Source organism: Stegodyphus dumicola, chromosome 2, assembly GCF_044657685.1.
Source record: "Stegodyphus dumicola isolate Sdum_Otavi_A_Nest chromosome 2, ASM4465768v1".
Classification (NCBI taxonomy): Eukaryota; Metazoa; Arthropoda; class Arachnida; order Araneae; family Eresidae; genus Stegodyphus; species Stegodyphus dumicola.
Window position 1 is genome coordinate 180,662,202 of NC_140769.1, and position 20,411 is coordinate 180,682,612.

General features: G+C 32.9%; 1 protein-coding gene across 3 annotated transcripts in view; it reads left to right on the plus strand.

The window, feature by feature from the left end:
- LOC118189567 (serine/threonine-protein kinase 10-like) overlaps positions 1–20,411 on the plus strand; it is a 132,047-nt gene that overhangs the window by 40,744 nt on the left and 70,892 nt on the right. For 2 of the 3 annotated variants that reach the window (XM_085811482.1, XM_085811484.1), the window contains exons 9-12: positions 582–819; positions 11,413–11,531; positions 16,348–16,456; positions 17,517–18,282. In XM_085811482.1, the coding sequence (XP_085667608.1) occupies positions 582–819; positions 11,413–11,531; positions 16,348–16,456; positions 17,517–18,282 (1,232 nt within the window). The remainder of the gene's footprint in view (positions 1–581; positions 820–11,412; positions 11,532–16,347; positions 16,457–17,516; positions 18,283–20,411) is intronic. The other variant, XM_085811483.1, reaches the window with a different exon arrangement.

A 20,411-nucleotide genomic window follows, 5' to 3' on the forward strand; every position in this document is an offset into this window, starting at 1 on the left:
GAACACAAATTTCGAAATAGGAAGGGAAGAATCATGTAAGTTTAATAAAAAGAGAGATACTGATAAATATATATCAAAGCCTATTAACATTTAGGAGCTAAAATTTTGCAAGCTAATTTCTTAAAAACTATTTGTGTGATTTTTACAAAACTTGGCAGTTGGCATAATTTGAGGCATAGAATCAAAATTTGGAAAACAAATTGGCATATCATTTCAGAAAATGTCTGATTGTGTGTCAAAATACTTATATTAGAACAATGCTATATATAAATCTAATACATATCCTAAGTCGCTCTTTTGAGACATAAAAAACTCAAACTAAATTTCGTCAATCGGCCCAGTATAAGGGGAAATATAGAATTGTCCCATTTTTTCCCACACTGTACATTCATATATGTATGTACAATTGTCTGTGTACATACATACATACATGCATGCACATACATCCATACTTGTTTAGGTTTCTCAATGCAGTCCCGAAAACAGAAGAGTACATTTTTTTAAATTAGAAGATATGGTATTAAAGTATCAATTAATTGCTGCACTTTATGAATGGGGTCTGTAATATTTGGTTCTTATAGGCCCATCTCTGAAGTCTACTTGTGACTCAATTACAGATTTATCTGAAAATTCAAGGCAAATATCTAAAAACCTCAAGGATCAACATGTAAAACACATGGCTCCAAAGTATCCTGAAGTTGAAACAAAGTCACTTCAGAGACACAAAAGTAAAGAAGATGTGTCGTGTGTTAGAAACGAAAGTTTAAAAAAGGCACAAAGTACTCCATCATTATTAGAAAATGAAACTCTTTTGCCTAGGTAAATTTTGACTGTTTTCTCTTTCATTCTTTCTTTAAATAATTTTTAAAAAATTATATGTGTTTGGTGTAAAGATTCATTTTTAAACTGCGGTAAAAGAAAATTGTCATGTTTGGATTCGTTTGGAAGTGTACTGTCTGTGTATTGTGTACTATCTGTGAATAAATAAATGCAAAATAAATAAATAAAATCCGCAAGCTTTCAGATTTTACATTGTGCCCAAAGGGGTCTTTTTTTTTAACGCTTTGTGTTTTACCTTTATTTATTAAATATCATGTTCTTTGCACTTGAACCATAAAATTCAATTCAACAGCAATATCACAAAATAATTTTAAAAAGTGCATATCTTTAGAATTTCCGATATACACTCTTGCGTGCTGGAGATAAAAACATTGCTTTTTTCCGTACAGTTTTGCTCGCTTAGAAATCATTGAGTTTCTTAATCAAAAACTCATAAATGCTTTAGAAAATATTAAATAGATAATAAAACAAATTCCAAATTTGGGCTTGCAAATACCCATATTTGGGCAGAGATGTAAGTTATTCAAAATTGGGTGGCTCTAGATACCGTTGTTTTATCACAATGCGAGAAACCTACATACATTTATGCAGATTATTCATTGTTTAATTTCTGTAAATATAACGTAGGGCTTGCAGGGCAACAATTTGAAAAGTGAACTGACATTTATAGTGAACCAATGCAAAATACCAAAACGAGGTAAATAGCCCCTGTGAGCTAACAAAAATTCATCTTGGGGAGGGAGGGGTAGAAAAAGAAAAATATTATAACTAATAATATTTTGGTTATATTAAATATATGCAAATAATTTTTCTAATCTTTTGTAAAAATTGTACTTTTACTAAAATTATTGTATTTAGTAATTATGATACAAGATAACCAAAAACGTTCTTGCCATTTTGGTTGGACAGTCGGAAAGAAAAAGTCATAAAGCAAATAATAATCACCGCTAATCCTCAAAGCAATCACCATTGGCATCCATTGCCTTTTACCAACAAGTGGCTATCTGTGCTATGCTATTGCGATAAAACTTAGGAGTCTTGGATGCAAAGAAGTCTGTGAGGGCCTTTTCGAGGTCTGGCTGCGTGTTGAAGGATTTCTCACAAAGATTGTTGTTCAGGGACTGGAAAAGGTGGTAGTCTGTTGGCGTGAGGTCTGGGGAGTATGATGGATGGGGTAGTGTCTCTCAGCCCAGTTGCTGGATGGTGTCCCTGGCCTCCCGAGCCACACGTGGCCTCGCATTGTCATGAAGGAGGAGTACACCCTTATGATTGACCAATGCTGGCTCTTTATGCATCGGTGCCTGATGCACACATTCTAACTGCTGCAAATACAGGCCTGCCATGATGGCTTGGCCCACTGGCAGGAGCTTATAGTGCACCACTTGGTGACTAGTCCACCAGATACAGAGCATGATCTTGTGTGGGTGGAGAGGTCTCACAGTGTGAGGCATAGGGTCCTGTGGTGACAACGAATGTCTGGAACAGAGTGTGTCATATTGGACTTACTTTTCATCGCTGGTGCGTACTCAATCAAATGTTGAGGCATTCCAGTTCCGAGTAAGCAGTGACAAACAGGCAGGGACATGCTGTTGCTTGTTTGCATCACACAGTGAGTGGGGTGGTCACTTGCTGAGCTTATATATCTCTCTTATGGGGGTGCATATCGCATAGTGAGTCTGATTGTTTCATCATATACCTGGAAGTGGGCAACAAGCTCACCACATTTTTGGCTACTGTCACTCTGTATGGCTGCTCTCAGGGTATCATTGTTCAGTGCTTGTGGCTGACCGCTGTGGGGTGCATCACTAAGAGACATATCCCATGACCTCAACTTCTGGAACCATTGCCCTAGCTGTTCGTTCGTTAACAGCATCATTCTCAAAGTCCTGGTAAATTCGGTGACTTGATTCTGCTGCTGATAGGCCCACTTTAAAATCATACAGCAAACAACTCCGAACAAGCGCCTTTGAAGTTTCCATTTCAATCAGTCATTGTGTGAGTTATGTTTGAAATACCGATGCAACACGCTTTTATACTCTAGGTCAATGTCCGAACTTCCAACCTAAACACTTCGTCCCCATGTTGTTGACTATTTTTATGTTGGGGTTATGTCTTCCAATGTCATATCAGAAATGGAAAGAAGTTTTTTGGTTACCTTGAACTTTAATTCAATAATTTATAATTCAAAATGCTATGTTTGCTTATAGGATTTTTGGAAATTTTAAAATTTAGTATTATTTCTTGGGCAAAAATTCTACCTTGTTTATAATTATAGTCTGTATTTTCTTTTTTTGAAATATGTTATTCTGTAATTAGTGAATTTTTTTAATTAGTTTCAAAATGCTTCATAGCAAATCAGATTTAATATTTTCTACTAATGTACTCCTTTGAGTTAAAATAACATGCCATATAGTGATTATTGGAGGAGTTAAGGCAATAAGAATCAGCATAATATTCATAAATTTATAGGATTAGTTTTAGTAGCTTGACTTACTTCCTTTCATTTACATCACCTTATCTTACCACTGGCTTTTCTTTTGTCATTTGCACTTCCGCAGCTAAATAAGAAGGTTCTGTATTTATGTTCTTTTGAAACTGGTTCTGAAAAATTTTGAATATCACACTGATTCTTGTTCCATTAAATCCTTCAATAATTTACTCTTTTTAGATGTCATATTTTGGATTCAAAAATTTCCCAATAAGGATAATATGTATGTATATTGTAAGATTATGTTATAAAATCTGTGCACGGGATTGTTAAGGATTAAATTAAAAGTAGATCGTTTTCATTCCCAGTGTCGGATGTATATGTTACAGTTGATGGAATCCATTAGCTGACTTTAAGAGCTTATCTTGTAGATTTTAAATGTTAATGGATTGATGAGTGTGTTGATTGGACTGCTGAGATAGTCTGCTGTTAAACAGAATTGTATTATGTTGCAGTATTTAAAGGAATGTGGTATTTCTCATATAATGACCAAACATAAACTTTAAAAAATATATATTTGATGTACGTATGCAGGAGTTGGTAGTAATATTGTAATCAATAAGAAACTGAATGAGTTATTAGCAGTTTTAGATTCTAGAGTAATAAAAGCTTTTGATCTATATTATTAGCCTTATGTATCATATATTTATATTTTCAATTCGGATCATTCTGTTGACTACTTTGGGGTTTGTTTTAAATAAATGCTTCTGTGAAAAAACAAGTTGAAGTAATGTCTCATATGGATGAAAATAGGTTTGTATTAATTACAGAAGTATCCCTCTGTTGCCTTTTTTTAAAAGCTGTATTAAACAGTTTCTTGATTATAGAGGTGAAATACTTCACATTGCCTCTGTTATTTTTAAGATTGTATTATAAAAAATCCAGAATAAAGTCCTAAGATTTATCACTGAGAACGGATTCTCAAGAACAACTGTTATTTAAAAAATTTTAGATGAAGATCCTTAAGCAGATGACAAAAGTAATCATTAAACATGCATGAAAAATGCAGACTTTCTGTGAATCACTGCTTAAAATGACTGCTCACCTTCCAATAACAAGTTGAAAACCACTAAAACTTCATTTTCTGCAACAATCAAGATCAATGTAAAATGTGATCATGCATGCTCTATTTATGTTACCTGCTTGTCCCTAACACTCAGAAATTCTTTCTTACTGACATTCTTCTGTTGTTTTAGGGAGGGGGAAGTATAAAGTCTGTCCTGCAACATTAAGAGTGCATGTCTTAGACTGTTCCAGTCTAGAAATTACTTCATTTATATTTCTCAGCTTTTGCATACTTATACTGATATATCTTTTGAAACTAGGAAGTGGTTAGTAGTGTTCGTAGCGGTCCTTATATTTGAAAAATAAAATATAAAGGCCCTTGTAGGTGCTTACTTTTTCTTTAATGCCCTTATTTTTTTTTTATTATTATTATTTATTTATTTTTTTTTAGTGCTTTTTTTTAAATGAACGCGCAATTTTCCCCCATACCAAAGCCGAAACTAAATAAACAACATTTCTTCCTAATATGGGATGTCAGATGGTGAATCATACTCCCGGAAATAGCTTTTCCCCCTTTCTCTGCATTAACATAACCTCTGGTGTGCGCGGAGAGTACAGACAGGTGCCCGTCATTCTGTTGGTCAAAGAATTGCAAAAGCAGTAGAAAATACCGGTACATTTGGCATTCTTTTCCTCCCACCCAAATACTACACTCGTTTGAATTTCTATCAAGATCTTAATAATTTGCATTCTCGTTTCGCTTGGTCAGTTCATATTCGTGTTTATTGTGATCGTTATGCTTATATTATGAGCATGTGTATGAATGTTTATAATAACATAGTTGCAGTAACTGCTGAAGTATAATAAACTTCCAAAAATTGTTGTGTTTTAACACAGATTAGCTTTCTAATTAATAATATTCGGAACGGCTTAAATAAAGGGAAAGTAATTGAATAGTCAAAATAATTTCATTTTTTTGACCAATACATTATACAGTACAAAGGTTGGGAGGTTCTCCCCTTTCTCTGCAAAATTTCGAATATTGAAACTGTTACAGTTCACTGCAAAACAAGCAATGGACTTTTTTTTTTTTTTTTTTTTTTTTTTTTTTGTCACTTTCCAATCTGGATTGAATGGGACTAAAAGTTCTGCGGTCTACCAACCCAAGCGAAGAATGATTCTATTCCGGAAATTTAATGCAGTCTGTTGAAAATTAGAATGAAAAACACCCCAAGTCTCTTTCTTTTCCTTTATTTAGTTTTTTATTCTCCCAATATCGGCAGCTGTTGAATCCGATTGCGTAATATCATGTAGGGAAGAATTACAGTGCACGTATTGCGCAATAACGTTTGGGGTATTTTGCAGAGTTAATTAATTTTGATGTTGGGTCCAAGATTTGTTTATGAACACTTAAAAGAGTTTTTGCTAAGCAGAATATTTTTCTGTTCCGTTGGTTTGTTTTTATATGATGCACATATCGAAATGTCAAAAGCATTAAAGCATTTATTTAGCGGAAAAATCTAAAGAATGGCTGCAGTCTCTTCCCCCCTGCCCATCCGCTCCTCTTTTTCAAGTTACGCTCGACTGTCCGAATATTCGCCAATTTTTAAGTATGTGGGTAGTTAAGCTTTTATTGTTAAAGGATGACTGCATGAAGCAAATTTCTGTCTTCTGATTTCAGAAATGTTCCTCTTTTTTTATTTAAATTACTTTGCTTGCAATATCTGTTAAGGGAAAACTGATATACGATGAAAATTTAGAAAATTTTCAGAATTTAGATTTAAATTAGTTAAATATCAATATGAGTGGAAAAATAAATTGCATTTATTATTAAGTTCCAAGCGAATAGAATAAATATGCCTTATTATTATTATTTATTTCCTCTATTTTGAACTGAAATTTCATCATTAAATCTAGTAATATAGTTTAGTTATGCATAGTTTTTTTTTTCTCTCATTGTAAACTAGTTCTGTAAATTGAACTGTTATTTAAAATTTAAAAAAAAGTGATTATTTTCCATGGTTGAGGTTCCATGCTTATTCTCTCTTAATAAATACTGCATTTCTCATATTTTAAATTACGAGTCTAATTTTTGAAGTTATGCAGTTGTGTATAATGTAATTAGACAGGTGCTTATTTTTTTCTTAAAATGTGCTTGAAAAGTGCTTATTTTTTTAACTAAAATGTGGCTATGAACCCTGGGTTAGGATCTTTCTTCTGTAAGAACGTATTTGAATCTCGCATGAAGTGGCCTTCTATGATTTTAAATTGAAATCGAAGCTGTTAAATTAACATATCTTTATTGACTGACATTTTATATTTTTTTGCTACATATGTCTTAAAAGAAAGGAATGGAGGAGGAATGCTTCTATTATCTTCTAAAAGCGTGGTTCTTAAACATTTTATTGATTGTGCTTTTGTGTCATGACTGAAAATCTAATATATGCTTATGATAAAATTTTCTTGGTGAGGTTTCATAAAGACATTTATACTACCTGGTAATTCTCTACAGCACTTTTTAATTTATTGTAAAGAAATACTTATATTAAAATAACTGAAACATGTTTAATAATCAAAATTTTGTATAATTCCATTATCAGGACCATAAAAAATTGCCAAACTATGCCAGTGATATCAAAAATAATTATGGTAATCCTTTTGCAAGAAAGTGAGAGTGAATAACTGTCTAAGAATATTATCTTAATTGCACATAAAAGTTTAATTTCATACATTACGTTTTTTTATTACAATCCTTAAAATAAATAAATAAATAAGCTGAACATAACTGAAATTAAATATGGGAGGCATAATTTTTTTTTGTATCTTCCAACATTGCAGAAGAAATATGTAAAAGTCTTCACACAAATAAGAATCAAGGTACTGTCATGCAGTTGCTGATGGCATTTATTATGCCATTTAGCTCTGACCCACAGTCATTCTATTTATATATGACAGCCACTTTAGATGGTCCAAAAAATTATGTTTGTGGGTGACAATAAAATGATTAAAACTGGCATCTCGTATGTCATCCAACTTATATGCTTTCTAGCAGTCAGTATAAATAATGCATCCTTCTACAATGTTTTCATTTATGGCATTCCATAAAGTTTTTCCCAATTGATTTGGGACAGGGATTAAAAAATATTCATTTGATTCCTTTCACAATCCCTAAGAAACCCATTGTTGTGGAAGAGCATCAGGGTTGCCACGCTACCTGGAGAACCGGGAAAAGTCAGGGAATTCGAAAATTGACCAAAATATTCAGGGAAAAGTCAAGGAATTTAAGTATTTTTGTCAAAATCTGGAAAAGTCAGGGAAGTTCATACAACGATCCCGCCAAAAAAAGCGATTTTTGCGCCGACGTCGGAAGAGGTAACTTTTTTGGCGAATTATGTATCACGTGAGTGTCATTCGGGTAGCTGGCATAGAGCCAATTTTCGCAGCTCCAATTTGATTGTCTTTTAGAAAGGCAAAGCAACTTTCCCGCAACTTTTGGTTTCCAATATTCTCGAGAATCGCATGTGCAATGCATGAACTAAAGAACTGTTCTCGTATAAAACAAAATGGGTTTAATCCTAGTATACGGTACCATGGAGGTTAGAATCAAAGAATATGTATTGTAAAGAAGGAAAACCTCTCTGCAACAGACGTGGCTGTGGCTCCGTTCCATCTTAAAGGGAAAACAGCTGTGCATGTCTGATATATCTGTTGCCAAAGCTCGAAACCGGTGTCGAAGTTCGAAGGTCACGTTATCAAGAGTTCATAAAATGAATATCGTTTAAAATTTCTTTAACCACTTGCGCTTAAAAAGACGTGCCACGCACGTCAAGATGCTTTTGTCTCAAACCGCGAGCGACGTGAACACCACGTCGATAAGCATTTATCGCAAAAATGAAAATAACGTGGTGCACACGACGCCTAACAACGAGATTGTTTATTTCTCGAGTTACAGCTCTGGATTGCACTCGCAGATGCGGAGCGGCGTAAATGAGACACTTTACGGCTTGTTATATTGTAGCGCACGGCACCGCAACCGTGAAGTTTAGTCTTAGCGCAAGTGGTTAAACTCTAAAGGAAAAGAAAATATTTTTTGGCGCAAGTAAATTAATTCATGGATTAGTTATTTTCAGGGGGAAAAAAAACTACGAAAATCCGTTTTTAAAATTATTGCGAAAAATCCAAGAAGAAACGTCCTTTGATAAAACGTTTCTTCTTGGATTTTTTCGCAATAATTTAAATACGGATTTTCGTAGTTTTCTTTTTGTCAAAAAGCGTTTCTTCTTAACACGTGTTTCTCAATTTCCTGTACACATCGCGGAGAGGGAAATTCTGGCCGCCAGGTTCCGTCGCCAAATCCCTTGGCAAATTTTCCCTCCGCATTCTAGCGGCGTAATAGCATTTTACTTGTATGGAACCTTTTCTTCTTTACATAGACGTTCTTTGGTTGGATAATAATGGGATTTGGCGACATCTTGATGCGCAGTAAACGGGTCATTTTGGTCTTGGCGACAATTTTCAAAATCGTGCCAAAGCCTTACCGTATACTAGAATTTTACCGCAAAATCTTTTTAAACCTTTTTTTTTTTTTTTTTTTTTCTTTTTAATAAATACCTTGCCACTTTGCAGTAAAATAAAAAAATAGTAATCAGTCATCTAGGCTAGTCATGTAATATAACTATATTCCCTAAAATATCGTTGATTATTCTAATTCAATTTTTAAGTAATTATTTTTATGTTATTCATATAATTTAATGTTGCTTCTTCCCTCTAAATTTATTTATCATTAGTAAATAATATTTCCAAATTTCAGGAAATTTTCTCTGGCATAATCCTGAAATTAATTATAGCAGTATGATGACATACCATCACGAAATTTAATGCACATATTTTTTCCTTATGTATGCTGCAAAATAAATATAAAATACCTCAATTTATTAAAATAGATTTCTTTCTTTCGTTTAGCTGCAGAATGTCTGCAAAAAAAGCCTTATTTTATTCCAGATTGGGAAGATTCTAATCTCAATCTTCAGTGGAGAAAACAACAACTATTATAATTATATTTGTGTTTTCAAGTGTTAAGGTGCCTTTTAAGAACATACCTCACGCAAATTAAATTTACCTAAAATCTAACTTAACTATTTAGCATTGCATTGTGATTTATAAGGACCGGATTAGCCTCGTGTTAAACTGGTGATGATCATGAGTAATAATTAAATAAAACATACATTTGTTATCCAATATATATATCTTAAATTTTATTAAGTTTCTTAAGTGGAAAACTAAACAAAATTATCAAACAAAGTATACCAAGAATAATTAAGAATAAATGTCCTCTGGGATTTATTGAATAATTAAGTGAATTTGCTACACAATACAAGTAATACCATAATTAATTTACCTCTTAGCACAGCCAACGTACAATACGCGGATAGACTGGAATTTTCTTGAAATACACCTGGAAAACCTGGAAAAGTCAGAGAATTTCATTCTCCTGTTTGAGTGGCAACCCTGGAGCATGCTCAGAGGGTTTTTTTTTTTTTTTTTTTTTTTTTGAGTGAAATGCTTTTGTCTACTTAAAAATCTTGTTACATCCATTACTTTTCTTCGGTTTGCAATTAAAGCTGTGCTACCTATCTCCATGTAACTTCATCTTCATTTGGAGTTTTCAAAGTTCAATAGATGTCATCTCCCGACATCAAAAATAGATGAACCTCACTGCTGTGAGGAAGAGGATAATTCAGTCCTTTGAACAGATTTGTATTTTTAGTTCTTTCTCCTCATTGCAGGGTTCTTTCCTGCTGTGCCGTTTTGCAGTTGAGTTGTCAGTGAAACATAGGTTTATCTCATGGTGCTTCAAGCATAGTTTTCTATCATGATAGATGTCTTTTCTTTGATAAACATTCTTTTTAAAATTATTAGATCCATACCATTATCAAAGGATTAAAAAATTAAATGAGTATTTCCATGGCAACTTAAAAATCTAGAATTATCTAAATTTATGCACAATCTAAAGTCGTGCATTTTGAGAAATCGAAATTTACTTTCAGTTTGTGGTTAAATGGGTTTTTTTGCTAGATTTAGTGCTTTTACACATACATTAAGCTGCAGTTTCATGTGGTCCAGATAATGAAATTGTGCTCAAATTTTTGTCTCAACATTATCCTTTATTGAGAATCACTACGATCAGAATACAAAGTTTCTATAAAAAATGTTTTGCATTTCAAAAATAAGGAGCAAAAAATAAATCCAAACAGATTTTTTAATAAGTAATAATTTTTAATACTTATGAACATAATAGATTATGGATGTCCAATTCTCTTGTTGAAAGAGTATGCTGGCATGATATAATGTAGCTTTTCAATGCAATTTGAAACATCTAAGCAAAGATGCAGCTTCAAATTAATTCTGTTATTTTTTAAATATACCATGCATAAAAATTTTAATTTCACAAGAGAGGTTTCCCCCCCCCCTTTTAGAAAATCATAGAGTTAAAAGTTTAGCCTGAGGAATATAGCATAGCATCTGAGGAAACTTGTGGCTGGAAAGAGTTACTTTTCTATCCCCTAGAAATTTTCTTATTAAATTATGTGTGCCGCAGTTTTAGAACTACTATTCAAAAGTATCAGTTTTATTGAAATGATATGTCATCGCAGATTACTTTAATTATTAATTTGTCTTTAAAAAAAGGGCGAGGAAAAGTAAATTTGAGATGCATCAAATTGTTTTAGAAATGTAAGAAATTATTCCTTTGACAAAGACTGTGTTCTTTCAATTATTTTTTCTTTTCACCAGCATTGTTTTCTGATTAAGATAACTATTAATGATCAATTTAGCAACATAAGAGTGCCATGTTAAAATTTGCTATTGGCTTCCTTGTCATTTCTTTTGTACCGAATTTTTCACTTACATTTTATGACTATTTGCAATAATACATATCATATCACATATATTATTGTTTTTCTTCTTAGATTTATCATGTTGATAGTATGTTAAAATTTACATGTGATCGTCTAATGTAAATCCTTCAGTTAAATTTTATAAAATAATTTCTTGATTTGCATGATGTTTATCATTCATAGGAAGCCAGCTGCACCAAAAGTTCCAAAGCAAGTTTCTCCAGGCCGTCCTGTCAGTTGCATTGATTCTGTAAAAAGTATAAATTCTGCTCCTTCTGAAAATAAAGTTATTGTTATATCTAGTAAGTTATAATTTTCATATTTTAGCATTTGCTTAGTATTTAAATATCCTAATCAAGAAATACGAGGGCCATCCAGGAAGTAGATTACGTTTCCGTCTGTGTCCGCTAGGGGCGGGGCTAGCGCGGCCATCTTGGGGTCAGAGCGTTGCGCAGCTCAGTCTGCATCTAGCCGTGCTAGTGAGAGGTTCGTGCTGTGCTCCGTTCAGATACTGTGACGGTTTGAAATGTCTGCGTTAATTGAAAATCCCGCGAGCTGCGAGGTGCGCTCAGTAATAAGGTTTCTGACTGCAAAAAACTGTAAACCGATAGAAATCTATCGGCAGCTTCGTGAAGTGTATGGGGACAACATTATCACTGAAGGTGGAGTGCGTCAGTGGGTCATAAGATTTCAAAATGGCCGAACCAATGTTCACGACGAAGATCGAAGTGGGACCAGCATAGTGACCGCCGAACTTCTCGAAAAAGTCGATGCTAAAGTCCGTGAAAATCGAAATTTCACAATAACGGAACTTTCTTTGAGTTTTCCACAAATTTCGCGAAGTTTGTTGCACGAAATCATCAGCGAAAAGCTTGGTTACCACAAGTTTTGTGCAAGATGGATTCCAAAAATCTTGACAGAGGACCACAAAAATCAGCGAATGGCTGCAGCGTTGAACTTTTTGGACGCTTACCATAAGGATGGTGACTCTTTACTCGATCGCATCGTTACTGGTGACGAAACATGGGTGAAACATGTGAACTGTGAAACGAAATTGCAATCAATGCAGTGGGGGCACACAAGTTCTCCCCAAAAACCCAAGAAATGCATGCAAACAATGTCGGCAAGGAAGATGATGGCGACTGTTTTTTGGGACAGAAAAGGTGTAATTTTGGTGGACTTCCTGGAAAGAGGCACTACAATAAACTCTCAAAGGTATTGCCAAACTCTCCAAAAACTCAGAAGAGCAATTCAAAACAAGCGCAGAGGAATGTTGAGCTCTAAGATCTTGTTGATTCACGACAACGCCCGGCCCCACACGGCAAATGTCACTCGTAAAGTTCTTGAATCTTTTAAGTGGGAGTTGTTTCCTCATCCGCCGTACAGTCCCGACCTGGCACCGAGCGACTTCCACCTATTCCCAGCAATGAAGAAGTGGCTGGCTATGCAGCGTTTTGATGACGACGCACAGCTGCAAGAAGAGGTAACGAAGTGGTTGAAGGCGCAGGCGGCCGAATTTTTCGACGAAGGAATTTCCAAGCTCGTACATCGCTACGATAAATGCCTTAATTTGTATGGTGACTATGTAGAAAAGTAGTATTTGAGTGTGGCTTTCATCTGTATATAATAAAATTTGTTTCCTATACTTTGTTTATTTTTTTATTCCAAAACGTAATCTACTTTCTGGATAGCCCTCGTACAAATTAATTTTCCCAAATGAAACACTAACAAATTATGGGTAGCCAACGCATTAATTTTTAAAAATTTTTTTAAAATTTATTTTGAGATATGCAGTGCAAAGACATATTGTATAATTCTGTTTTTGTCTTTTAATAGAAAACATTTTATAATTTTGTCACACATTACTTTATTTGTTCTTATTACAGATATTCTTCTTGTGGGAAGTTAAACTTTGACGGAAGTTGCATACTTTTAATATCTCAAAGCTACATTATTATTTATATTTGATTTATTTAGTTACCATTTATTCTGTGTCTTATTCGATTGTCATTTTGTATAGTGTATTTACTCATGCATTCCCCCTTTTTATTAATTTTAATTGCATGAAAATTTCGGAGTGAATATTGCAAATAATTTTATTTCCCAGTGACATGGTTATAGTAAGTACATAACAAATGAAAAGTATTCATAATAAAATGTAATTATGAATAAAAAATATCTATCTCTATTTCCCTCTATCTTGAATCACACTTGTTCTTCTTGTGGTTCTCTTGCTATTCCCTAGGCCTCAAATCATTCCTTCCTGGTGGAACTGTTGTCTGTGTTTTCTTTTACATCTTATAATCCATCGCTGTTGTCATTGTTATTCTCACTGCTCAAGCTATCTTTCGACTTGCATTGATATTCAAAACCATTAACAGCTCTGGTATCATATCTACAAGCTACCCTCAACAGAGTGTTGGAGGAAACATTTCCCCCCGCCCAAGAAATTTGCCATTTGAATTATCTAATTGACTGATTATGCGAGCACTAGTTCTTTGAAGAAAAGTTATGAGTGGCAAAAATGAGACATTTTCATCCCCCGTGTCCTTTCTGGTGAGACATGTTTTGATTAGGTAGTCACTAGTGATAGGAGAAGGAGAAGCTTGTTTCCGAGAGAAGTTTTCCCCAGCTTTACGAGTCATTAGATATATTTCCATTAGATATCTCCGTTTTCTTGAAGATGTTTATTATATTTGTGTCATCAATCAAAACTCATGCATCCAAAATTCATGAGTAGATCAAACTGATCGTATTTAATGTTTTCCCTAAATTCGATCATATGTTAGAAGGTTCAGTAATGGATCCTTATAAATAGATAACTACTTTGAAGAATTTTTACTGAGTGTTCTAATAATCCCATCCTTACATCCCACTCCTGATGAGAGTAAATAAGAGTGGCTTTGAAAAGTTGCCACCAAATTCTTTCATGATGAGCTGTTCAGAAGAAATTTAAAAATATTTTTAAAAAAATCTGGAAGCTTTAAGATTTTATATTATGCTCAAATGGGCATTTTTTCATTGCAGACTTTCGAAAGCATTTCGGTTAACACCGCATTGTGTAAAATTATTTAAAAACAGCATATCTTTAGAATTTCTGATTGACAGTCTCGCCCGCTGGAGATAGAAATGTTTTATTCCCTACAGTGTTGCCACTGCTCACTTGTTGAGTTTTTTAATCAAAAATTCATTAAAGTTTTACAAAATATGAAATATACAATAAAACAAATTCCGGATTTGGGCTTTCAGGTGCCCATGTCCGTGTTAAGGCTACGTTAATCGAAATTTGACGAGTTCTGGGTACCATTGTTTTTTTTTACAATGCGAGAAAGATACATACAGTCATGTTGATTCTTCATTATTTATTTTCTTTAAATATAATAAAGGGTTATAATATTTGGTGTCAACAATCTGATAAGTGATTTGGGCATTAATATCTGGCTGCAACATTCTCTATGATGATTAATAATTATTTTTATAAATATCATATGAAACATATTTTGAACTTTTGATAATGAAATATAAACACAGCTAAAGCCAGATTTAACAAACTGAAACATAGCTTTCCTTTTTTTCACAGTTGTGCATATTTCTTTAGCAGTGTCATTGCGTGCCTAGCATTACTTATAAAATTAATAGTGTGTGATTTGAAGATTATATGAATTATGTTATCACTTGAAAGAATGATTAATGAGGTCCATTAAAATGCATTTTTGACTCCTCAATATACTACTTCATTCAGATGGCCCTGTTTCCTAAGTAGCCATATGGCTCACAATTTTCAAGCACCAACTTTAATGGCTATTGCAGTGTAAATGAATCCTTTTAACCTACCTAATTTTCAAATTAAAACATAAGTGTTTCTTTTCTTTTCTTTTTTTTTTTTTTTTTTTTTTCAAATTTAGTTTAAAAAGTTGCATTTTTATTGCATTTTTTGTTTTATTTTACATTTGTAAATATAAAAATGTTATTAAAACTAACATTTGATGTATTTTTAAGCATTTAGAACAATTGTTTACAGCAAATAAAACAGTATTTTCTCTGGAAGTTGACTCTTCTTCCTAGATGAGTGACTAAGAGGGAAGTTGCGCTTATGGCTGTATATGTATAAAAAATAAAATTACTCTTGGTTAAATTTACTTAACCTTTCTTTTCTAAAGATTTGATTTAGTATGATATATCTTAAAACAATGCAAGGGGCACAGTTTAACTGGGCAGTCTGATTAAAAATACTGGGTCTGTTTTCTAATCCTTTTGCTGTTGTCATTTTATTTCCATGAACTCACATTGCACATCTTACAGGTGTTTTCCTCCTGCAGATAAAATCACTTCTAAATATGTCTTTCTGCCAGTCTTAATAGAGCAGTCTTAGTAAACATCCAGGAAGACCTTTCTTTAACCTTCTGCTGTTGCCTGCCTTTCAATCAATCAAACAATAATATTTAAATGAAAATGTAAATTAATATTTATACCATCATCTGTTTTATAGTAGTAGCGGTGTCATCTAAAGAACTTTTATTACTCCTAAACTGATCTACAGACATTTCAGATTCCTGATACTGAATCGCAGCCTGAAATGCAAGAAATTAGCGGCATATATTCTGAATGTCATTATTTTATTGTAAAAATCAATTTTAACTACTTGTACATCAATAAAATTATCAAATAATCCATAAAATATATGCAAAAAAATTAAGGACTAAAATATAAAAATTTGCTGAGTCAAACAAATAACATAACAAGTGTGCACTTTTAAATCAATTAGAATGGAACAGAATAGACTTTACAAACCACCGCTTAGAGAACATCTACTGCCACTATACGACTAATTTGATATTTAAAATAGAAAAGAAATAGGCAAAATAATACAAGCAACAGAGAAATGAGATTGCCCACATGCTGTACAGGCAAATCCTCATATGGCACACAGGAAAACCAGAGAAACAGGTTAATGCTCTTTCCATGATTTTTTTATTTATTTATTTTAAATCCATAATTGTGTGTAGTATTGAGGTTATGTACTGAATATTTTATTTTACAAAGTGACAGTAATGAATATTTTTATTGTGCTAAAGTTAGAATAACAGTAATAATAAATTGTATGTAATATATTAACAGATTTTAATGATGAGAAAAATAGTTCCTGTGCTAATGAAAAATCATCACCTCCTGTTTTAAGAAGTCCAGAAAACAAGGATGTGTTTAATAGAAGTCTTTCAAATAGTTGGTATGTATTTTAATTTTCCCCTTATGATATAGTTTAGTACTGTTTGATGCTGCTCATTTAGCTTTGAAGTATATTGCCGTGCTTCATAATGTTATTGTATGCTAGTCTGCTGATATTGTGTTGCTACGAAAGTAAAAAGTAAAGATAAAGAGTAAAAAGGTCGGCATTTTGGTGCAAACAATAAGACAAGGCAGAAATTTAGGAAATTTGGCCAAATTTTGCATAAAAAATGTTTTTTTTTGGGGGGGAAAGGGGATCAGCTTTTTTGTCAAAAATGAAGAATATTGGTTTAAAATTTTGTATTTTAGAATTGAGTTCAAGAACAAAAAATATATCACCAATTTGACAATGAAACTCTGGAACTGGGAATATAACAAAAAGCATGTGAAAATGGCAGCATTGCTTGTTAAAACTGAAGAACTGTTATGTAAATAGCTGGTCACGGTTTGGCTTACTGTGAAAATTTGGCAACTTCTACTAAAGTTGTGCTTATACATAAATACCAAATATTAAAGATAAGATTATTTGAATACTCACTAGTGTCAGGATTCATGCTGAAAATTCCTGTTTCTTACTACAATGCCATCAGGGAATTTTATAATAAAGTAGTGTTGTTTAATATGAATATAACTTTTAACCATGTTTTTCTTGCTTATTTTTGAGAGAGAGCTGTTACTTCACATGCTTCACATTTACTTTAGGAGGTGCTCTGTAACTGTGGTCCCTTGTAAGAATAATGTTTGTAGTATTTATTGTATAACTTTTACGGATTTCTCATTTTTTCTTTCACCTGCTATATATTCCTTTTCAAATTTTACTGACTCATTGATGGTGCATAATGAAATATTGGGGGAAGAGAGAATAAAGTTTATTTATCCAAAACATGTTGAAGAAATTATTAAACTTATATATTCTTTTAAATGTATGTACTTATAACTTTCAAATTAATGATTTTGTAAAATATTTTATCAAATTAATAGTTCTCTTGTATATTAAAGACCATGTATGTACACATAAAAAGTCTTATCTTCCCATAGTATAAATATGTTTTTCCTTTCAGGTCAGTAAGTACATTGTCCAAAACACCTACTCCAGATAGTCCTAAAGTTATTGTGTCTTCCAGTCATAGCATTTTAAATGAACCTGACTGTGCAAAAAGCAATACATCTCCTTCTTCTTTGGATTCCAGTCACATCTCCATTGTTACAATTGGTGATATTGAACAAGTTAAAGATTCCTCAGTTTGTGTGGAAGGCACGACTACCACATCAACTGATGTCGATGCTCTGCCTCTGGAGAGTAATGAAGTTGTAATTCTCCAAACACCATCTACCCACACACTTTCAAAATCAGATGTAGTGGTAGTCAGGACATCAGACTGGACTAATAGCTCATTTAGTGAACCAGTTATTCCACAGAGTGATGATAAAACTCGTAAACCTGTAGTTGTAAATGCAGTACCCAGGTCTATATCTAGTCATAAAGATTTTAAACTGTCTGTAAAAAATACTTCAACTCCCAGAGAAATGAGCTCTGAAAAGAAACCTAAAATTAGAGTTAGTGTCAATTTGAAAAAGGATCCTTCATATCCATCTCCTCCTCATTCCCCAGTGATATCTCAGCCTGCTTCATCACCTACTCATCAGCAGACATCTTCTGATGATGGTTCTGTTTGCCCAGTGCCTTCTGAAAATGGAAGAAATTCATTAGGGAAGAAAATAACTAGTGATTCTGAAAGTGTTTCGACTCTAGATAGTATTGGCAGTAGTGATAAAGAAAACAGAAATCAGGAAGATGAGAATGAAGTAACTTTGAGAAGGAAAAAGGTAATATGGAGATTTTTATGCTGTTTTAATTCATTGAATCAATCATCTTGCTTATCAGAAGTTGTGCTTATGAAATTTGTAATTTTCTTCGTTCATTGGTGCATATTGCCACTGCTTTAAAATACTTCTTAAGAGAGAGATAGCATTATCTACGTCAGGGTTCTGCTATTATTATAGGACTCTTTATAACCAAATAGGGAGATTCTCAGATGGCTGAATTTCCTTCTTTTGTAAGGACTGTTGTAATGATTTTCCTGGTTGCCACAATAAGTTGTTGAGATCTTTGATATTAGATTTAACCTCACACTCTATATCCTTTAAAATTTTTAGATATTTCACATTCACTATAGCTTTATGCATGTATTTAGAAATAAGAAAAATTCTATTTAGGAATTCCCAAACTAAGGTATAAGTAGGCAGTATATTTATAGAAGTAAAAACCTTTAATTCTATAAGAGTTTCTAAACTAGGATATGAATAGACAGTTTATTTATAGAAGTGATAACATTGATGTATTGGGTTATCCGAAAAGTTCTGTGGTATTTTGATGATAAATACAAAATAAATACAAATGAACCAGTATGAAAACAGAAACTTTCCTTAAATCATATAAATCACATTTTTGACTGTATGACTTTTTGCGATGTCTCAGATTGCTGGAAAATTCCTTTTTTGAAGAAATCGAAAGGTTTATTCATAAAGAAGTTATTGATTTACTGTTTCGCAATCTCTAAAGAAATGAATTCCAGGCCATTCAGAGAATTTTGAAGTGACCTGAAGAGATGATATCAAGAGAGCAAGGTCATAGCATTAAACAACTAGCCATACTCTGTGAGTTTTTTTCAGCATTCATCAATATGTGAAGCTGAGTATTGTCATGATGAAGACAACAACTTAAAGATTGGCCAATTCTGGAGCTTTGCTTCAATTTCTGCTTTTAAAACTGCCATTTGAGGACAGTGTAGTTCCAGATTTATTGTTTGATTTAGTGGCAACAGTTCATATTATACAATTTCTTTGTAATCTCATCACATACAAAGCATTACTTTTTTTGGGGGAAATAACCTCCCTCTTGATGTTACTAAAGAAGATTCTTTTGGTCCAACCTGGGCCATAACTAAAGAGTTCGGGCCTTGGGGTATCGAATGATAATGGGCTACCCTTTTTATTGTTTCTGTTCGACTTAACCATTTTTTCCCCTTGTTATGCTTGATCATTTTCAAAATAATGAAACTAGCTTTAGACACTTTAATCGAAAGAAACATTTTCAGATAAGCGTCTTGTGATTAATGTGTGCTATTATGTCATAAGTTTTAGTAATGTTTAATCCTGTTAGATCAAAAAGAACATACTATATGAAACTATTAGGTGTTATACAGAGCATAATATGAAACATGAATTACATAATTATGGCAAAATATTAACTAGCATATTATTCAGGATATACTTTATTTTTACACTTGAAGTGTGAAAAATCTGTTTTCTGACAGCTAAGGTAATAAACTCATTAATTATTTTATCAAGATAAATTTTTTATACTCGATTATTCTCAGCTGAAAACAAAGCAAAACTGGCCAACCTTTCCTGTCCCTGTTTTGGACATATTATTATTATTATTATTATTATTATTATTATTATTATTATTTTCAATTTTGAGATTGATCGTTCAGCCTTAGCTATTATAGAATAGAAATCATTAAGTATATGATGCATACTGTGCATATGTCAGAAAAACTCCATGAATTGAGATTTATTATCAGTAATTGTGCTAATTGATGCTATTTTTTTCCCAAATGCTTCTCTAAATGGCACTTTAACTAAAGAAAACAGCAGCAGAGATGCTGATGATGCATTCTCTAAAAACTTTTGCACAAAATCAGCTGCTATCATAGATCTCTTTTTTTTCATTTGGTTTCATAAAAAATTCTAATTGAACTACTTGGATTCAAGAACATTTTTCATACCTTGGAAATTGTGATGAATCTGCATGCATAAAGAACCTCCCATTGGGTACAACACAGTTACCCTAAATTAAGACTTTTGATATTTTAATCACTCATCTTCACACAATTTATCATAATGTTTTTTTCACCTTCCTAGCACTACTCCAGCAAAACTAATTCTTTCTC